This window comes from Physcomitrium patens, chromosome 18 (assembly GCF_059467195.1).
Source record: "Physcomitrium patens ecotype Gransden chromosome 18, ASM5946719v1, whole genome shotgun sequence".
NCBI classification, from domain to species: Eukaryota; Viridiplantae; Streptophyta; class Bryopsida; order Funariales; family Funariaceae; genus Physcomitrium; species Physcomitrium patens.
In genome coordinates, this window is record NC_143427.1 from 13401895 (window position 1) to 13422640 (window position 20746).

A 20746-nucleotide genomic window follows, 5' to 3' on the forward strand; every position below is an offset into this window, starting at 1 on the left:
ACATTTTCAGATACAATTATGAGACTTACTTGGTGATTGTACCAGATCTGGCGTGACAATATAAGGGTGCAAAACTTGAGGAGGTAGATACATATTCAAAAGCATGTCTGTTGACATCACTCTACGTGTGCAACTCAAATCTACGTGGAAGCAATAACGACGGTTGTGATCAGGTAAGTGCTTTCAAACAAATGAAAGTCATACATTTCATCCTTGGCACATGTTGAAAAATTTGCGCAGTGTCGCGTGTTGAATGTTAGTTTGAATCTGATATTTAGAGCATGTCCTTGGAACGTTCGATGCAGGTTTCCTGACTACAGCTCAGCAATGGGCACTGGCACGAAATCCAATAAAGTGGTGTGATGGATGGTTCCGTTGGAAATTCTGAGGTCGAAAAAGAGAGCCTTAGGTAGCAGCAGAAAATCACACATACGCACAAACAAACTATTAGTATCAAGAGAAAGCTGTTTGTTGGAAATTCTGAGGTCGAAATGAGTAAAAAGTTAGTGAACATAAAAAAAAAAAAAAAAAAAAAAAAAAACTGACAGCACTAACAGTACTACAAAAAAAACACATACAAACTAACCGTACTAAGAAAAAGCTGTGTGTTGGAAATGCTACGATCCAGAATGAGAGCAAGAAGAGAAAGAAATAGGAGAAATAGGTTCATGTGTCTAGTTGATCTGTGGATACACAACTAAATACCAGTTAGGCTTTCAAAGCTAGATTTTCTTCAAGCATGATCTAAAGAAACTTCCATTGGGCTTGATACGTGTGCAAGTTGGTCTGCACAGGTCCTGAGAAATTGTACAAGAGCGGCGTGGAGTGTTTTTTTCTCGTCTTCAGCATATTCCAAGAGTCCCACCTGCTGGTCAAATTGGCTTTTAGAACTGATGTTGCAACATGTCCACAATTGTTGTCTGCACGTCTTCATCAGTTGAAGTCCGAAATCTCAGGAATGTTCTGGTGTGTAGTGAAATCTCTATGCCCTATAGTGTTTATGGAAGACTTTGGGTATCACTGTATCTTTCTAACCCAAATATTTGGGTTCTAACAGAAGATGGAAAAAGAAGAAGACTCTCAAATAGGGCGAGTTGTGACTTGAGTCAAAAGTGATGACTTATTTATCAGGACACCATTATTGCCAGATATTGAGGAAACTTGTCAAAAATATAAGAAAAGTAGAAGAGGAAATGAATGATTGTTTTGAATCAGCATCTAATCTTGCAATTATTGTCATATACATACACTTGAAACTGCAGAAATCTTTTTACAGGAGCAACCAAGTATTTTCACAACTTGCCATGTCAACAAATTCTAAAGAAGTTTGTATTTGAATCCAGTTTTTATTTGCAGTAGAACCTGCCTAAATGCATACCAGCATCTTGGTCTCAACTTTTCAACTACAGTACGTGTCTGACCTCTACAAGTGAATACCCAACCGCTGGTCTTGGTCATATTCAATTAGGCAACTTCTACTGTACATGTGTTCTAGTATTTGAAAAACCAATGTTATTTATTAAAATAAAATTAGTTGTGAACTTACAATCCAAAATTATTCCTTTGTATATAATAGAAAAAATTATGAGTTCTTAATATCTAGTTTATAAATATCTAAACCTTGATAGATTGTATAACCTAAAAATAGATTTATTTTTATAATTACAATTTTAAGGATACTAGGTTTGTAGTTCAAGTTTCTAGGCATTTCTTACTGTAATATTTGCCTTACTAATCAGGTTAGCATGTGGCTTAATTAAAAAAAACTTATATTTATAAAAACACTCCAAATTTTAATGCTATTTAATCTTTACACGTGATATTTATTTAGAATCTAAAATTTTAAGTTTTGAATTTGAAATTTTTTATAATCAATATTTGTCTTTATGTTTTAAGATGTTAAACCTTTTAATATGCTAAAAGCTTTATATGATTGAAAATTGATTTAATTAGATAATGTTGTTTATATATATATATATATATATATATATATATATAATAGTTGATTTTATTTATTTTAGTATACAAAATAATTTTTATTAATAAAAATTTATATAGAACCTCTAAAACCAAATACCTAAACGTGACTTAAAGAAGTAAATAAAATTAATGATTCTTTAAAAATCAAAAAATATATTTTAGTATGTAAAATAATTATTAAATATAATATGAACATTATTTTTTATAATCTTTCTAATTTTTATCTAATAATATGTTTAAAACATTTCAAAAGAAGTGCCTATAGCTACATGGCACATCTACTAATACCTAAAATCTAACTTCTTATTTTATAGAAAGCTTTCTTGATCTTAAAAAAGAAAATAAATTTCTTACAAAAGAAAATATATAATAACATATTTTTACTTGCTTCTATTTACTTATATATACAAAATAAAAAAAGATATTTCCAACATATTACTCCAAATAATTTTAAGAGTTTTTCTAGAGTTTCATATATAATTAAAAAATAAATAAAATTAAAAAATGATTTACCTATAAATGTATGTATACATTCTTATGTGATTATATATATATTTGAGTTTAGAATATTATTTATAATTAGATTATATATTAGTAAATTTTTTATTTTTATAAAGTGTCCTTATTTTAAACTTATAAAAGTTGTTTCATATTATTTTTATTTTAGTCTATTATTAATCACTCTAAATAAAATCATATTGGCATTTAAATATGATAATATAATCAAAAATAATAATGTCTATTAAAATCAAAGATGCAATAAATAAAATGTAGTTTGATTGTAACTAAAAAATAATCCAAATCAACTTAGATAATCTTATGAAGATAATTTTTGAGATTTAGTAAATTTCTGGTATTTTAAAATTCTTAAACTGATATGGAGTTTTCAAGCATTGTTAGAACATTTTTTGGATCACTTTTAAAATCTATTTGGAGCTTTATTATACATATTCACAGGTTGATGATTTAAGTTTTACAGGTTTGTAATTAGATTAAAATATACATTAAGAAGATAATCAACTGTGATTATGTACACTAATCTTCTTTAGAATAAAAAAAGATTCTCAGAACAAATAGATTGCAACGTAATATATTATTTTGTAATGATAGACATAATTACAACTATAATAGCTTTTTAAAAACTACTCAGATTTCAAGAATACTGAAGAAAAATAATAAATTAAATAAATTGAAAAAAAACTATAATTAACAAGTATATGATATTTTTTAATTAAAATAAAGAAATTTTTTATTTGTAATATTTTAGAAAGATGATTAAAACTAAAATTATAATAAATCATAATTACATTATAAACTAAAAAAAATCAAATCAAATCAAGTCAAATTGTTACTTAAAGATGGACTAGTTAAAAGAACTCAAATAGATAATATAAGACTAAATAAGTTTATTTATGATAGAACTATATATTTAAAATCCATAAAAAAATAAAAAATAAAAAATAAAAAATTAAGAGGCTTATAGAATATACCAATATTAATGTTTAAACTCAATATTTCATTAAATAAAAAATATAATAAAAAAAGGATTAATAAATATAATCAAAATAATCAAAATACTTGTTAAAAATACAAAGACATAAACCAATATATTTTATACATGTATAAAATTTAAAAGTGATAAAATAATAAATATATATATATATATATATATATATATAATTTATAAATATTTTAAAAATAAATAATTGTAACTTTATTATAAGCAAATAATCCAATATATTTTTCTTTTTTGGTGAATAGAATAAATTTTTTAGTTCAAAAAATCTTTAGTTTTAAAACTTAAGAAATAACATCTTATAATTATATTTCCTAATATATTATTTAGTATTTTCTAAAATATTTTAAATAATATTAAACTATTTTTTAAGTTTTAAATATATTTTTTGAGATGAAATCCAATTTTATGTTTTATAGATTTATTTTTAGCTTTACATATGAAATTTAATATTTAATCAAAATCCACTTGATTCAAGACTAAGGACAAATCTTTAGGTCTGTATGAAATTTTATAGTGGCACTATATTTTTTGATTTTTAATTTTAATTTTTAAATATATTATGATATCTTTTCTGATACTAACATTAAATACTTTTTATAGATTATATTATGAAAAAAATAGAGAGAGATGTCAAAAATCAATTTATGATAAAATAAAATAAAATAATAAATATCTATTTTAGAAACCATGTTGATTTTTAAAAAAATATTGATTCATAAATTATAACCTAATTCTAATTTGGTAGCAAGATTTATAATAATAATAATAATAATATTATTATTATTATTATTACTTATATTATAGATTACAAAATAATAAATTAGTTACAAAATCAAATATTCATAATAGGATTTAATACATATATATACCCCAAATTTTATTAGAATTTTCTTAAGTAAAGATGTATATGTGTATATATATATATATATATATAGATAGGGAGTAAATAAAGCCACATCCCAATATTGTTAAAGCCATACCCTCCCTTGTTGTCTCATCATTAATTCCGTCCATCTCCCATCTCTATTCTTTCTTTCCAATCCTTTGTTCCCATTTCCGTTCCTCAATCCTCTATTTTCCAATCTCCTATTTGTCTCCCCCATTTCCAAGTCCTCCATTCTTTAGTCTTTTGTTCTCTAAACCCCTGCCTTGTTTTCATAGTCTCCTATTTCCTAATCCCCATTTCCAACTCTAACACTACTATTATGTAAATATAAAACTTCTAAAATGGTTTATTGAAGATTGGTAGCACATTTTTAAAGACATGTATTTTTTTGTTAATATAATTTTAAAAGACTAACAATAATTTGTTTCTAAATGTTAGATATGTCATACATTTTATTATAAAAAAATATATATTAATTGATGTTATAATTGATACAAATAATTTTATAAAAATATTACACATATACATGATATTCAAAGTTGTACATAGATTTTTTAACACTAAAAATTTACTTATATATATATATATATATATATATACATACATACATTTAAAACTTTTGACATTGTTTAAATGATTAAAATGTTCTTTTCTTAAATATATATTTTTTAAATTAAAAATCACAAACCTATAATTATAAATGATTTAAAAATTATTAAAATATTTTAGCCATAATTAAAATATATAAGTATCCAAAAATTCAATGTAATACTCATTATAATTTTGGCTTGTCAACATTTCTGATTGGAAATTTAAAAAATATGTTAAGTGGTTTTGTGAGACTTGTAAATAATGCTTTTCAGATTATGATATTATTTAAATTTTGAATAAAATTGAATAAACACGACTTTCAAAATAATACGTAAAATTATAAAAGGGTTCAAAATTAAATATTTGTAAATTTCTTCTTCTCATACCAAACATTTCACAAGAATATCTTTAAAATAAAAAATAAAATTTATTAACTTTTGTACATTCCAAATTTTATATTTAAATTCAAACTTATAAGAAATTGGTTGTGGTATAATTAAATGTTAAATTATTTTATTCAAATAATTGTATGTGCCTGACTCACGAACAGGGACAAGAAACAGGGATTAGGGGATGGGGGCAGAGAATTAACTGTAAAATAATTACGTTTTAATTTATTTTAATTTAAATTCACTTTTATCAACTTAATTCAATAAAAAGAAATTAAATTACAGTTATTATATATGATTTTTTTTTTTTTTTCAATAGTCACATCAGTGTTAATACAGCTACATCTATACATAAGATAAAAAATACAAATCTATTTTTGACCATGTACATTGTAATATTTCAGAATAACTTAATCATTATAAAATGGCACACTTAATGCTTTGCGGACCAGTTTTGGACAACACAATGTCATTTGTGCCCAAAAGCTATATGCACAATAGATTATATATAATTAAATTTCATCTTATTATCTTTCTAATGGCTTCTAAATTTTACTTCTATAATACTATTTATTATATAATAACTAAATAATGAAATGCACATTAACATATTAATTGCAGTAGCCTTTTGTTGAACTTATATCAATATGAATTTGGCAATATAAGTGTACGTTATTGTAAATACATTAAGAATTAGGCTCAAGTATACTAAAAATATCCATTTTAAATTTTAATATTTAATTTCTTTTATGTCTTGCATTGTGTTTTTTTTATTTTTTTGTAAGTATAATAAATATATGTTTTTAAAAAATTACAAATGTATGTTTTAAAATAAAATTAATGGACTAAATATAATTTTTTTACAATTCAAATTTTAATGATTCACAATACATATTTCTTAGTTAAATAATGCAAATAAAATAAATAAAATAAATGAAAAAGAGAAAGAAAGAAAGAAAAAGCCAAATCACATTTTTAAAATGCACTAAATAAAATACAATCATGTTTTGCTTTTGACATTTTAATATGTATGGTCCTCAAAAATAAATAAACAACTCTATGTGGAACAAAGTGTCTATACTAAATAAATACATAAAAAAATAAATAAACTTAATAATTCTCCTCCACATGCAATTTCCATTTCACCAATGACAAGCCAATAATTCATGACAACTTTGAAAGACTCCAATTACAATTGTGTTTGAATTGAGACATGTGACAAAAAAATATAAACATAAATAGTTGTCTCATGATAAAGCATGATTGATTTTGAAATCACTATACAAGCGTGTATAGCAACAGTTACCCCCTTTTTTGTTGTATTATATACTAACATGGTGAGTTAATCAAGCTCATAGAGAGAGGATTAGATGATGATCCCAATAACAACAAATAGGATGCTGCTCAACTCAACACACGAGGCTACAACAACAACAATAACAACAACACAAATCCCTCCTCTTTGAGAGAGAGAGAGAGTTGAAAATTTGAATTCGCGCATAAGGCGGCATTGTCCTTGGAAACCACGCCGCATTCCATGGATTGCAAAAGACAGCTATGAAGCTACTACTACTACGCCGAGGGCATTGGAACTACTCCGGCGAGTCTCTTTGTGTGTGTGTGTGTGGGTGTTTATTTTATTTGAATGCGGTGATGAGTGGGTGAATAAACAACGATCGATGACCCTCATAACATGAAAGCTGGGCCAAGCTTTCTTTCTTTCATGGTTCGAAATCAACGTCCGGAATCTACACCGAGTGAGGACATTTCCATACAAGGCAGACAGAGGCGCAGACAGACAGACAGATAGATAAGAGGGAAAAGCCAAGAATAAAAGAATACAACGAGGCAAAGGAAAGGAGAGAGGAAACTTTAAACACAAGCTGTGTGTAGAGAAAGAGAGGGTGCAGCAGCAGCAGGACTCGCAGAGCCAGTTACGATCCGTCTTGTCTACATTGACGGATCGACTGAGTGTCAGACCCATCGCAGAGTAAAAGCATGAGGATGCGTACGAGCGCAGCAGAAGCTCCAGCTCGAACGGGGAGGACAGACGGCGACAGAGCTTGGTTGTAATGCGAGCGAGCGAGCGAGAGAGGACAAATGGTGTTCTGTCCGCTGGATGGGGGGAGAGGGAGGGGGGGCACTCAGAACCCACCAGCGAATGCGAGCTGGTCGTGACAGAAATGCCAGCTAGGAAAACAAGGGGATCATTGTTGCAGAGAGGGATGCACCTGGGACGGTGAGCTGTGGCATGTGACTGGGACGCGGACACAGCTAGGCTTGGTGCTTTTCCGCAGACTGGCACGCTAACGGCAACAATCACATATGATGGTGTCAGACATGTGTAAGGGTGCGGGGTGTCAGACGTGGCCGCGGGGGCGGAGGTGGTGGTGGTGCACGCCTCAGGGATCGGAACAGCACTGCTCCCTCTCTCTCTCTCTCCACATTGACTGCGCTTGGATTTGCGGGTCGTGAGGCGGGTAGAGATGTGGTTGTTGTAAAGCGGCTCACGAGCTAAGAAAATATGCCCACATAGGACAGTAAGATTTTGATAGTGAAGATAACTCTCTTGCTACATACTTTTACTGGGCGTCGTTTTCAAGGTGTTCATCTCTGCCAAGAAAGCGTTACAGGCATGCATGACTACTGGTTTCACAGTTCCAGCATGCTGTTACCAGACAGACGTTTACAGGTAGCTAGACACAGACGCAACGGTCATATGTTGCACTAACGATGTAGTAGATTTTTCAAAATGTACATGTCATGGACTGCCAGCAGTCGAAACTGATTCATGTGACATTAAGAAATGTCTGGGGCAATCACATTCCCGATCGGTTTTCGTGCACAGCTAATGAACACTTCACATCATGCAAGGTTAAGGAGAGTGCCGAGAGGGCTGAGGCTAATGTATTTAAAGATGAAATCTCATCGTTTTATTCGGCAAGCCCACAAACAGCGACCAGAGAGTACCCATGGACATGTTTGTCACGTAATATAAATGAAATCTTCTCTATCAATGGTCATCCTTCACAGGAACAAAGCCACAGGAATTCAATGGCCGTGAAGACACACCTCTTGTTCAAATGCTACCCTACGTTTTATCACAAATTTTACACATTGGCTTGAATGTTACGAGAAAAATGCTTCCTGTGCAACGGCGACCTTCAAACGTACTGCAGCTACACCGCTCCATTAACAACAAGCCCAAAAATCCTGCCACTAATAGGACATCTTGAAAAACTCCGCCAAGACGCTCCACACCGTCCCGTAATGGAAAGCTCAACTACATCGCACGAAGGGCCCGATCGCGTCCCACGGCGCATTCCACAAGCTTAGCCAGTTGTCCTCCAATACAGTCCAACATCCCATCCTCCCAAAACCCACATGCTAGGCACGTCCTGCACCCAAACTCTCTTCAAAAAATGTGCGCAGCAAGGAACGCCAAGAGACCAGCGGCGACGGGAGCTACAACGGCAGGCACCATGGCCGCGACGTCATTTGAGGGAGGAGGCGCAGGGGCCGCGGCTTGAGCATTCACACTCACGGCAGCAGAGCAGCCGACGATGACAGCCACAAGGGCGAAGTTCTTCACTGATCTCATCACAGAGGCCATTACTGCTAGTTCCAAAAACGGTCGAGCACAAACAAAAAGGAAACGATACGTAGAATGCTGCTGCCACTGCTCACACCGTAATCTCCGACAAAAATGAACGCGTTTAGAAGCAATGCGAGGCGAGAGGGAGGGCAAGAGGCAGGCGGACAAACAGGCGAAGAAGCAGAAGGAGCCGAAGACGAAGAAATGATAACCGGAAGGTTGGGCCAGGGGACTATAAAGGGAGCCGGGTGAACCAAAGAGCGCGGGGTCGGGGGAGCCTTTTAGGGGGGTGCGCCACGAACGAAGAAAGAGGGGAAGCCGTGTGAAGCGGGGCCCGGCGTGTGGAGCGGGGCCGGGGGCCGTGGGGGAGAGTGAGTCTCCAGAACAGCAACTTCGTTCTCTAATAAACCGCCATTACTCACGATTGGTAAATCCTTCCTCCCCGGGTCCCACCCCCCCTCCCCCGGCCCCTTCTCCCGCGATTCCCTTACCTGTCAGCCCTGTTACGCGGCAGTCATTCCGCTCCCGAGTCGGGCTCATGGGTTATTTTCCGATCTGGGTTTGGTTCTTGGTCCGGGACTGGGCTCGGATTTACCTTTATTTTCATCCCAGTAAATATGGACTGGGGGATAAACTATTGGAGTAGATTTGGGTACAGGGCTGGTCGGGTTGTGCATGGCATTGTTTGGTGACTCCTTTTCTGGAAATAAAGTAACTTTTGGTGATTTTTCTTTAAAGTGCTTCTGCAATGCTCTATACGTATTTATTGTTTACTTTTTGGGAAAGTAAGGAAAAGATACTTTTACTGCTGTGTTTGCACGTGAGGTTGGAAATTGGGTATTAACACAAAAAAGTTGTAGGAAGAAAAAAAAATGTTTTTTAAAATGGTGTGAAAGCACTGTTTGACTTGATGGAGCATATCTTTGTTTGTCACTTGGTTTATTTTTTTATTTTTTAAAATTATTTTTGCATTTTGGATACATCGTGTGTATTTGTTCAATTGAAGTGTGCTAAGAATTTTTATGGGGTACATGTTTCCAACTATCCACTTGATACTCCACATTTGTTTGATTGTATTTTTTAATTTATTCCGTCTTTACACATAATTTCAAAAAAATACATTAGGAACAAATTTGTTGGTTGATATCAAAAGTATTGTTAACAGTTTAAATATACATTTTTACACATATGTAGTACCCATAAAGAGTGGTTTTTGATGTGATGTTCATACACAATTCCTCAATTGGGAATGTTTTCCACCAAACTCAATTTCAATGTTGAAAATGTGTCATTGACATTACTGTTGACTCTCAGTATTAGGAAACTTATGGTAGAATACAGAAAACATCAATAAACAACACTAACGATAATTCTTGGATTAAAATTTCAAACCCTCTGAATAAAATTCTTTAATATTTGTCAAATGATTAAAACAAAATATTGAGTTGGTATACAAACTCAACAAAGTAATCACAAAATAAATAAATAAATAATAAACATATATATATATATATATATAGAGAGAGAGAGAGAGAGAGAAATGCATGGAATGGGATCCTTGTAGAAGTGTTTTTTTGGGTGCAGTTAACAAGAGTTTTAAATGCAAAATGCCAAACAATAATATCGTTGTAGGGTTTCCAGCGCTACTTACCATATGTGGAGTAGCATGATATCTTGGCCATGTTCAGGTGCTGAGTTGGCATGCTGACGTATTCATTTGATACAAGATGACGTGGCAGCATACACATGCTGATGTGTCAGCAGCCCATGTGGTCTTTTAAGGGGGTTGAAGAATAAGACTTGTTCTAGTTCAAATGCCACTCTCTCTCTTGTTTGAAAAACTGTTTTAAATATTTTACTTTTATTTATTTTTTGATTTATTTTTTAATTTTAATTATTTAAACTATACTTTTATTTGTTTTATTTTATTTTCTTCCTTTCAAACTAGTCAGATTTTTTTCCTGATTTTTTGTAGCCTTACTTTTCTACCTCCAATGTAGGCTAGCCAAAAGCATCTAGAAAGATTTGCAACTTTACATTCTATATTGTTTAGGAGTTTGCTTATTTATTTATTTATTTATTTTTCTTCAAAATAACTAGAGTTGACCATGTTGTGCTATGAGTAAAACATTCAAAGTTTTCATATGTATGTATATATGTATGTATGTATATATATACAAACATGCATTCTTGGTCACTGTAAGATCTAACAAGCATTTGATACTTGATTTTTTTTCTTTAAATAATTATTGAACTAAATTAAAAAAATTATGCTGGATATTTTTCTTTTAACAATACTTAAAAAGGAGATAAATAAATTTGTATTTGTATCATTTCAAAAATTATACTATATTTGATGACAATCACTTAGAACTAACTTAGTATGTTTTGATTTTTTTATTCCTATCAATTTCTAGTGTGATAGCTAAATAATAATAAAACAATAAATATTAGCTATTTTAAGTGGCTAAGAAAAAATAAATTATAAATTTGAGTTGTTTGGATATATTTTAATTATCCAAATCTAGGTTTATGTTATTATGGAATGTATCATCCAATTACATTTATATAAGATGTTAAAGCTATTCTATAGCTAACAACTCCTTTGGTACACTTTTTGTCTTTGAAATCTAAAATCATTATTAGTTTTTATTATTTAAAAAAAAAAAAACCAAATAACTTGGCTAATTTGTAAAATATGTCAATGGAGCAATGTATTTTTGCTAGACACACATTATGTAAATAAATAAATGAAATATTGTAATCAAACTCTATCAATGACAAGAAATTCATCAAATGACCTTATTAATAGTTGCTACTATAATTTTATATATTTTGTTCCAAGATTAGGTTGACATTTTTGGTTTGACTATTAATTTATAAATAATACTTTATAAAAAGTTGATCTTGATGTTGAAGATCTAATATAATTTTCTACAAAATTTAGACGCAAATTTCAATCACTAATCCAATTTAAAATTTCATATGATATTTATAAACTGTAATAGAATTTTTTTCTTCTAATTTTTAAATATTTTTTTATTAAAAGGAAGTGTTATTTTGTATAAAACAATCTATTAGATGAAATAATCTAAAATTACCAAAATTGATTTTTTTTTCTGAATAATATAAAATCTATGATAAAATTTATTTATAAAAAAACTTTTGGAATTTTAAAAATAAATAGGAGTTTAAAGAAACTATGTTGTTGATGTCTTAAAACTTTAGTTTTTAGTGTATTATAAGATTGCATAATTTCTTTACAAACCTCTTAATTTTTAGACATTAATATGTTTTGGATGTCAATATTATAGTTAAATTAAAACCAAGTTGTAACTTAATAAAAATAATGTAATATAATTTGAATATTAAAAAGGTGCAATTTTTTTAAAAGATACAAACAATAATTCTTTAAAGTCCTAAATTAAAGCCCTCTATTCTTTATTGAAATCAATTTAATTATTTACTGTCTTTCCAGAATTATTAATTAGTTTGTAATTTTATTTAATCTTTGAAAAAAAAACCTTATAAAATGTTTTAAAATTTTAAAAACATGGTATGTACTTAATTGATTAAAATTTATTTTACTTCTAATTAATAAAATATTATTTATACAAATAATTATTATGTAGCTTGATTCATTATAATTTATATTTTAAATATAGAATTGGTATTAATATTAATTTAAAAAAATCCTTATTTTTGTTGTTCTTCTAATACTAAACATATTTAACAATTGTAATCTACTTTTGTGGAATAAATTAAGACATCATCCAAATAGAATAGAAAATATTATTTTAAGCATTTAAAAAAAATATTGTTATACATTTAAAGAATGAAAGTCTATTTTCAAGTTAATAAAACATAGTATTACATCCAAAGTATCCATATCTTGCACAATTTATACGTTTGTAGTAATATCCTTTAATACCAGGAAGATTATGAGTATCTCTTGATTAAAAAAATTTAAAGAAGTTTATTTTCTAAATTTCTTTAGCAAATTTTAAGATACTAGTAACACTTTAAGATGCAATAACATCATTCAAGATGCAAGAAAAATCCACTTCTTTTAAGAAAAAGTAAAACTTCCTATTAATATATCTAGTCACATTAAATCATTAGATAAAATATCTTATACAAATTAATAACTTCAATAAGTATGGCTTAATAGGTAGAAATAGCTTCAACAAACAAATAGCTTCCATAAATCTGGCTGCAAACAAGTTAGCATTTCTTTCTTTGTTTCCCACAAACATGGATGCCATGGAGACTTCATTTTCAAGCTCAATGGAAAGGGGACCTCTCAACACTACCAAAGCCTCAATTGCAACAGCAAGATTCGAATAGAAGACGACAAATCGAAATCGCACATTAGGAGCTGAAGAGCTCCATCCCCTATTTATAAAATACTGATCCTCACACAAAAGCAGATCAACCAAGTCAAAGCATGAAATTTGTCATGTGTAGTAGCTAGTGTGGTTTGTAAAATCAGTGAAGAATTGGTATTCCTAAGCGTTCTCATCACGCTGGTGTTCCAGCATTCAGGCATGGACACTCGCTCCTTGTAAATAACTCGCAAGCTGATTCTGTTGTTCCATGAGCAAGTTTGGGCAAGTTCACCTCTGCTCATGCCAGAAGACTGCTCGCATAATTCATGTAATCCTGCAACAAGAATTCAAAGCAGCCTGATTCAGTAAGAAATCAAAGCAGCCGGATTCAGTAAGAGAAGTCCACGCTGAAGAAAACCATGATTGATAAATGATGCGGGGGAATACCTGTTGAAGACTTCTAGAAGGATGTTTACCGTGCTGCGTATTTTTCAACATGTAACCACTTTGTAGCAGACCATTTCGTACCTTGAATCACAGGGCAAGCGCCTGTCGAACAAAAGCCCATCCCACGAATTTAAGAAACACCCCCAAAAAAGTTCGATTGTCACATACGAAGCAGATTCTTGCAAAACAAGACTCAAAATTCCATGTAATGACGTAATTCTCTTGAAGAAATTTGCAATGAAGATTGTGGAATATCGTGTAACAGGATACATGAAAGATAAAAACATGGTACGTCATCAGTGGTATCCGATAATCTGGTGGAAGAGTACATAATGTAGACTGGTTTTACGACAACTAAATCTGTTACCAAAATCATACCATGCAAACTGGTAGGGTCAAGCTTCGCATCTGGTTTCATGCTCCAAAAAAGTAAGGCATCTCCCATACGTGGTCGTACAGAAAGGCCCCGTTTAGCGCATTCGGATCGCTGATCCCAATCAGGAACCTCACTAGCGTTCACTTTAGAAGCCGGGAAAACTGTTTCTCCCCCTTTCTCAACGTCTGACCTGTTCCTCACCGTAAAAATGCCAATCACCAACCTAAGCAGTATGGTTGCAGACACAGACTTTTTGAGCTGTATCCGTACCTGGACTTGAACCAGGTCTAAACTAACATTATGGCTAGCAAAAAGCTAGTCATTACATTTTCTTTAATGTGGATTCTGGAGAACGAAATAGTGCACGTAGTGGATTAACAGGCCGAGTACGGAGGCAGAAGGGGGATACTTACAGATACATCAGTACGGTAGCAATCCGCTGACCACCATTTTTAGTATTGAAAGCATCGTGAAAGTAGTCATAATGAGGCTCGTATTTCTCACTCTCTCTATACTGCAAAACTTGCAAGCCTTCACCTTGTTCTACACGCACGAACCATCATGCCTTAAGCATAATAATGAAAAAGATGACATCGAAGTACCACCCTTTTGAACAGATACTAAGCTCAATCAACCCATGTCAAGTGCAAATGACATGCCATTGGTGTTCAATGCTTCCCAACTGTCAGCATGGTGAACTGCCGAAACCAATTAGTCATGCAAGAGATACAGGAACATAAATAATAGTCGTGAATCCTAATGACTGGACAAAGAACCAAAGTATACTGGCAAGAATATCATTTATATGAAACAAGGAACATAACCAAGGATGTATCACATACCAACAGGTATGAATGTGAAGTCAGCGATACGTTTCTCAATCCTCTTAATGATGTGATCTTGGCCCCGCACCAAAAATGTCCCTGAACTTGTGCGAACCCTGTGATACACACACTTGTCATCAACGGCTACGAAAATCCAGATGATAGATACTCTCGTCAAATGCAGAAAATAAAAACACAAACCCCAAGGCCCAAACTTGGAATAATACCACACCAGCAAATTGAATATATCAACCTTCGGTAAACTAGGTGATGAGGAAAGAAGAGCTAAATCGGCACGCACCTGCTGTCTTTGCTTTTTCCCGTAGCACTATCTATAACTGTTGACTTCACCAGGCTAGGCTTGGCCACCTCAATAAGATGGTTGCATTCCACTTGTGTCTGTTCCCAATGCAAACGATCTCAACATAGATACTTTTCCACACATTTTGTATATCTCTTTAAGTGGTACTCATGCCTATGTACAGGTAGCCGACACTAGTGACCAAGTCTATCATATTGTGTTTTCGGAGCTCCGCTTGTAGGAAACCGTATACAATCACCAAAAAGCATGATTGCACGCATATAAAAAATACCGAATATTTGCAGACTTAAATCTGCAAATATTTATCAATCTTGGTGCACTATGTACGTAACAAAATAATGTTTATCCCGCAAGAAAGGGTTAAAACCATAATACAAACAAAACAGAACATGATTGCCACCACCAGTATTCATCCTCAATAACAACCCAACACCGCTGCAGCGACGCAAACACTAATATGTAAAATGTCTTACCAGAAAGTGGTGATACAGAAAAGCTCTGGGCTCCCAGGAAAGGACCTCAACCCAAGGTGCCAGTGGATTTTCATCCACATGCCTGCGATCAGAAAAAATATTATCATTCAAATGTAAGAACCCAGCACATGGAATTTGAAATGTACTTTCTGAATTAAAACCTTTGTTAAAAACACGATAATGGGTGTAAATCAATTTAATGAAGGTGACCATAGTATGTGTGCTAACTGAAATTACAATTGAAAGTTCGTTTTGTACATGATTGGCCATCTACTGCAGAGATGGTGTAATATTTATCAGATCCATTGCACTTGGCAGGGATAACCATTTCGATTGCTGTAGCGACACCTATCAAAGTCAGATAAAAAATTCACAAAACACTCAAGCACCCATGTCCCAAAAGCCTAGAAACTACAATTTTTGTAAAAGTTGTAAAAACTTCAATTTGTGAAAATTCGTGGCAAAATCAGATTCTAAATTCCAAGTGATTCCATATGTCCTCGTATGCAACTGTAAGCGAGATTTGCATCAAAGCTCTTGCGCGCCAGAACACAATGGCTCTATTGGGATTTCGAAATAGAGAGGTTGCAACAAGCTCCGATCAAAGCACCGAAGAGTGAAACCTTACAATGGACCAGGACACAGTTTGGGATTAGCACGATTAAGGTGTTTGGTTGTTTGTTTTTGTTTTTTTCTTTTGGGGGGGAGGGGATAGCAGCAATTTACGTTCAGGTCACTATTCATTCAAGACACTTGGAAGCTTCAGATCGTGTTACGGTACCACCGACATTGCGAAAAACCAGGTAAGTCTCCAACTACGTGAGGGGTCGAGTGAAGGGGACAAAGAATACTACAAAGATTTGCCAACGCAGGCGAGCACCTCTCAACTTTAAATGATATCCTCAACTCTACAGCTAATGCTGCATCTGATTCAGAATGTACTCAACTCTCTCCCTCAACTCTCTCCTAATCGAACTCCAGAATTAACCACACTTCAAATTTACGGTGACCACAAACCATCGCATTGGCGACGAAATTCTCCAAAACTTCTCCAAGTGTGAATACCCACAACCATAGAATCTGCAACCGGAATTGACTTCGGGTCCTCGTTAATTTTTTAAGATGAACTTTACCCACCTGTGGGTAGGCAGCTTCAATTCCACTTCGGCTCCCTCGTCAATCGAGCCTCGACGTCCCGATGGCATTGCTACCACGTCCAGAAGCAACATGACCATGACTATCAAAGACAAAAACGCGAACACCAGCAATGCCATCGTGCCAACTCCAGTCCTTTGCCCCCTACTCAACCTCGCCATAGCTGCCACAGCCCTTGCCCCCGCCCTCTCCTCTGTTCCCCCCTCACACAAACACCAACCCACCAAAAACTACCGCCTACGTGTTTAATAGTACGTCTCAATTACGCTGCAAAACTACCACCACACGTCAAACGCAGATGGGAAAAAACAAAAAAAAAAAAAAAAAAAAAAAAAAAACCCTGCGAAACCTCCAAACGCAACCTCGAGAGCAAAATCCAAAATGGCCTCTACTCTCATCCCCCGGCTACGATGACACAAACAGACAACGTAGCTGAACAAATTCAGTAAAGCGCGATCACGCGACAACTATAAAAGGAAAATCTGCCCCACGCCGCAAGGGGAACGACCACCACAGCACCCACCAACACGGAAGAGCTCTCTCCGAGAAAGGGATATGAACAGCGGCAGATCTACTCACACTGGAGGGGAGAGGCAATGCACACAAGCCAAGGCAAGGCAAGGCACAGCCTCGCTGGGGTTTCACACTGTCGGTAGAAGCGCCGATGTCACTCACATCCATCCCACCCATGGGCACTAATAATAAATTACCAGCTGAGCTGTGCCCCTCTGCCGAGTCGACGGTGAAGAGCAAGAGCAGCTGCAACGGCAACTTCGTGTTGATGATCAGCGAGCAACAACATCGACAACAACAGCATAATCTTCGTCATCTATCATCATGGGAGGAGGAGGAGCATCGATCTGGCCTACTCCAACTCCAACTGCTGCTCTTTTTCGTCTTCTTCTGCTCATGGCTTTGGTTTGGTTTGCTCTGCTTTGCATTGTAGACCTGGTTTTGTCCATTCCACTGCCGCTTGGAGGTCACCATTTTCAATGCGCCAAACTACAGCCCCCTTCTTCACACACACGGGTGGTGTCACCTTTGCATCATCCCCCTTATCCCCACTTTGGTCTCCTCCTCCTCCTTCTCCTCTTTGTTTAGTTTTTGTTTCTCTGTTTTTGTGGCAATGTGAGGTAACATCCTTTTTCTTGTGGTAGATTCCACTGGGCAGGGTTATGATATTGTAGCTAGGATTCAAACTTCTTACCCTTTGCATATGTTGGATGGGGATCAATAAGATGGGTGAGTTGTACAAAAGGTACTTGTTGTTTCTTTACAAACAAAATTTTGGGTTTGATAAGGTTTAGAATTTTGATTCTGAATCATATGAATTTTAGGGTTGTCAAGGTGTGGGTTTTAGTATTTATAGGGTGTAAGATATGGAATATGTGATTGTTTAGATTAAAGGTTTACAGAAGGATTAAGGTTATTAAGAAGTGTCTATTTAAGCATATCTATTTTTTAATTATAAAATAATTTTGAATAATGAAGAAATACTTCTATATCTAGATGAAAATTTATTTTAAAAAAAATCTTTACATACTATCACATGTTCATATATTAGTATATATCTAGATGAAAATTTATTTTAAAAAAAATCTTTACATACTATCACATGTTCATATATTAGTATATATCTATGTTCCACTTATTACTTGTACTACAAGTTGTGTGTAATATTATCTTTTGCTCAATATTAAACCTCTGTAAAGATTTTGGATAATTAGTTGTTGATTGAATTAGTATTTGTATTGAGTTATACATATAAGTGATGATGAAAGAATTAGAAATGTTTTATGAACTTAAATCATATATTAGAAATTTCATAATTTTTTTTAAAAAACTGCAAGGTGTAAAGATAATAACAAAAACTAAATCAAGTTGTTTGTACTATTATATAGAATTTTAATTTAAATCAATCTCAAATAATATCTAAATATGTCAAATCCAACTTGTCTTTTATTGTTTAAGTTGCTTATAATTTATCCTAAAAAGGGCAATAAACTTGGTATTTAAAAATTTACTACCAATTTTAATCATAATTAGAATTTACTCTTTTATTCTTTTATAATGTCAAACTTTGACAACAAACTAAAAAAATCAAAAAATCAAATATTTAATAACCTTGAATTTCTATTGATAATTATTGTTTGGTAGAATGATTAAAGTGGTAATATATGTACCTATAAAATATTTGATTTTTTTCATATATTCAAATAAAAGAAAAAATAGGTTCTCATATTAAAAATTTATAATATATAAGAGTATTAAGGATAGCTTATATATTGTTTGTTTTTGTTTAGATTTTTTTTTTTTTAATAAATTACTTAAAGATATGCACATACTATTTTGACAATTCTTAGAAAATTTATTTAAAGAAGAAATGCCAAAAAATTGTAGAATTTATGAAATTATTATAAGACATACAATGAAAACATGTTTGCAAAAGTTAATATACAAATGTAAGTCTAGAAAGATAAAAATTTGGTACTAGAATAAACAATATTATATTTTCTCTAGCACAATGGTGATGAATCTTTATCATACTTAAGAAGTTAAGGGTTTTATTTCTATAAGAATTTATATAGTAAAAATCCTGCATATTAAGGACTTAAATCAAAATATTATTCTGAAAATGACAATATACTTTTATATTACTAATAGAGAGAAATTATACAACTGAAATATAGATATAAAATTAAAGTTAGAATGACCATTGCCAAATACAATAAGACTTTGATGTCTTAAACTAAGATAGAATACAAGAAAAATATTGATAAGAGTGATGAAGGTCTTACTCTTGCTTCTACATATACCATCTACTAAAGAATTATGTAGTGATATTTTATAGGCCATATAACACATGCCCAACTTGTGCAACATGTATCTAGTTTATAAGGCAAGTTTCTAACATATATGCCACATAGCCAACTTATAATAAAAGTAGCCAAATGTATGACATGTGGCCAATTTATTAGCCAAGTTGTCAATCTATCAATAATTTATAAGCACATGTAAATTCTATGAAGCTGCTATGAAGCTTTTTAATAAGATATCAAGAATTTTATCTATTTCTACTTACTTCTACATAGTTTTATTTATTTAAGTAAATATATTAATAAATTTAGCTATCTATTTTATTATCTCCCTTTTTAAGCAATAAATTCTAAAATGGATATTATTATTGCTTCATAAGTTCATAAAATCTAAGATCCTCAAATATTTCATGACAATATGTGATTTGAATTGTCAATAAGCCTATTAGAGCATATTTTTGTTAAGATTTGTATTCAATATCACTTATCAACCAAAAAAATAACAAAATTTGTTAGATGTCCTTTTGAGATATTTTTATCTTGTACCAAAAGAATAAGATGCAACTTTTGATCAATAATATATATATATATATATATATATATATATATATTAAAACTAGAGCAATTTCATCTTTGAGCAATTAAATCAACATTGGCTATTGAAACAATCTTTCTTGACCAAGTCCAATCAAATATGCCTTCAAATTCTCTTGTACATGATATTAAGAATAATTCTTCTAAAATTCATGATACTTCCAAGTTTGAATTCAAGAACAATCTACTCTATTTTGAGAGATGCTTATATATTCTAAAAGGTGGAGTATGATTACGAACTCTTTAAGCTTGCCATAACTTTCCAACTATAAGATATTTTAGATATAATAAGATATTGGAATTAATCTCAAGAGATTATTGGTGGTATCAAATGTAGAATGCAATTAAAAATATTGCACAATCATATAATATTTATTCAAGTTTAAAAACTCCTTATCATCAACCTTATAGACTTTTTCAACCATTGCTTTATACCAAAATAACTATGGTC

General features: G+C 32.2%; 2 protein-coding genes across 3 annotated transcripts; both read right to left on the minus strand.

Annotated features, from left to right (window-relative positions):
• Positions 1–8273: 8273 nt before the first annotated feature.
• On the minus strand, positions 8274–9321 carry LOC112295222 (uncharacterized). The gene has a single exon (XM_073540669.2). It carries the CDS (start codon positions 8976–8978, stop codon positions 8781–8783), a length of 198 nt encoding a protein of 65 aa, XP_073396770.2. The 5' UTR covers positions 8979–9321; the 3' UTR covers positions 8274–8780.
• A 4002-nt stretch (positions 9322–13323) lies between these two features.
• LOC112294997 (putative prolyl 4-hydroxylase 10) lies at positions 13324–17318 on the minus strand. 2 transcript variants are annotated; one of them, XM_024546050.3, is made up of 8 exons: positions 16868–17318; positions 15731–15812; positions 15237–15334; positions 14954–15051; positions 14525–14654; positions 14114–14301; positions 13736–13837; positions 13324–13622 (listed from the first exon to the last, which is right to left on the minus strand). In XM_024546050.3, the coding sequence occupies exons 1-7, from the start codon at positions 17044–17046 to the stop codon at positions 13761–13763; spliced, it is 852 nt and encodes a 283-aa protein (XP_024401818.1). In that variant the 5' UTR covers positions 17047–17318; the 3' UTR covers positions 13324–13622; positions 13736–13760. The 2 variants fall into 2 exon arrangements, with proteins under 2 accessions (XP_024401818.1, XP_090100451.1); XM_090244325.1 differs by lacking the exon at positions 13324–13622 and having other exon boundaries at positions 13735–13837; positions 16868–17174.
• Positions 17319–20746: the final 3428 nt, after the last annotated feature.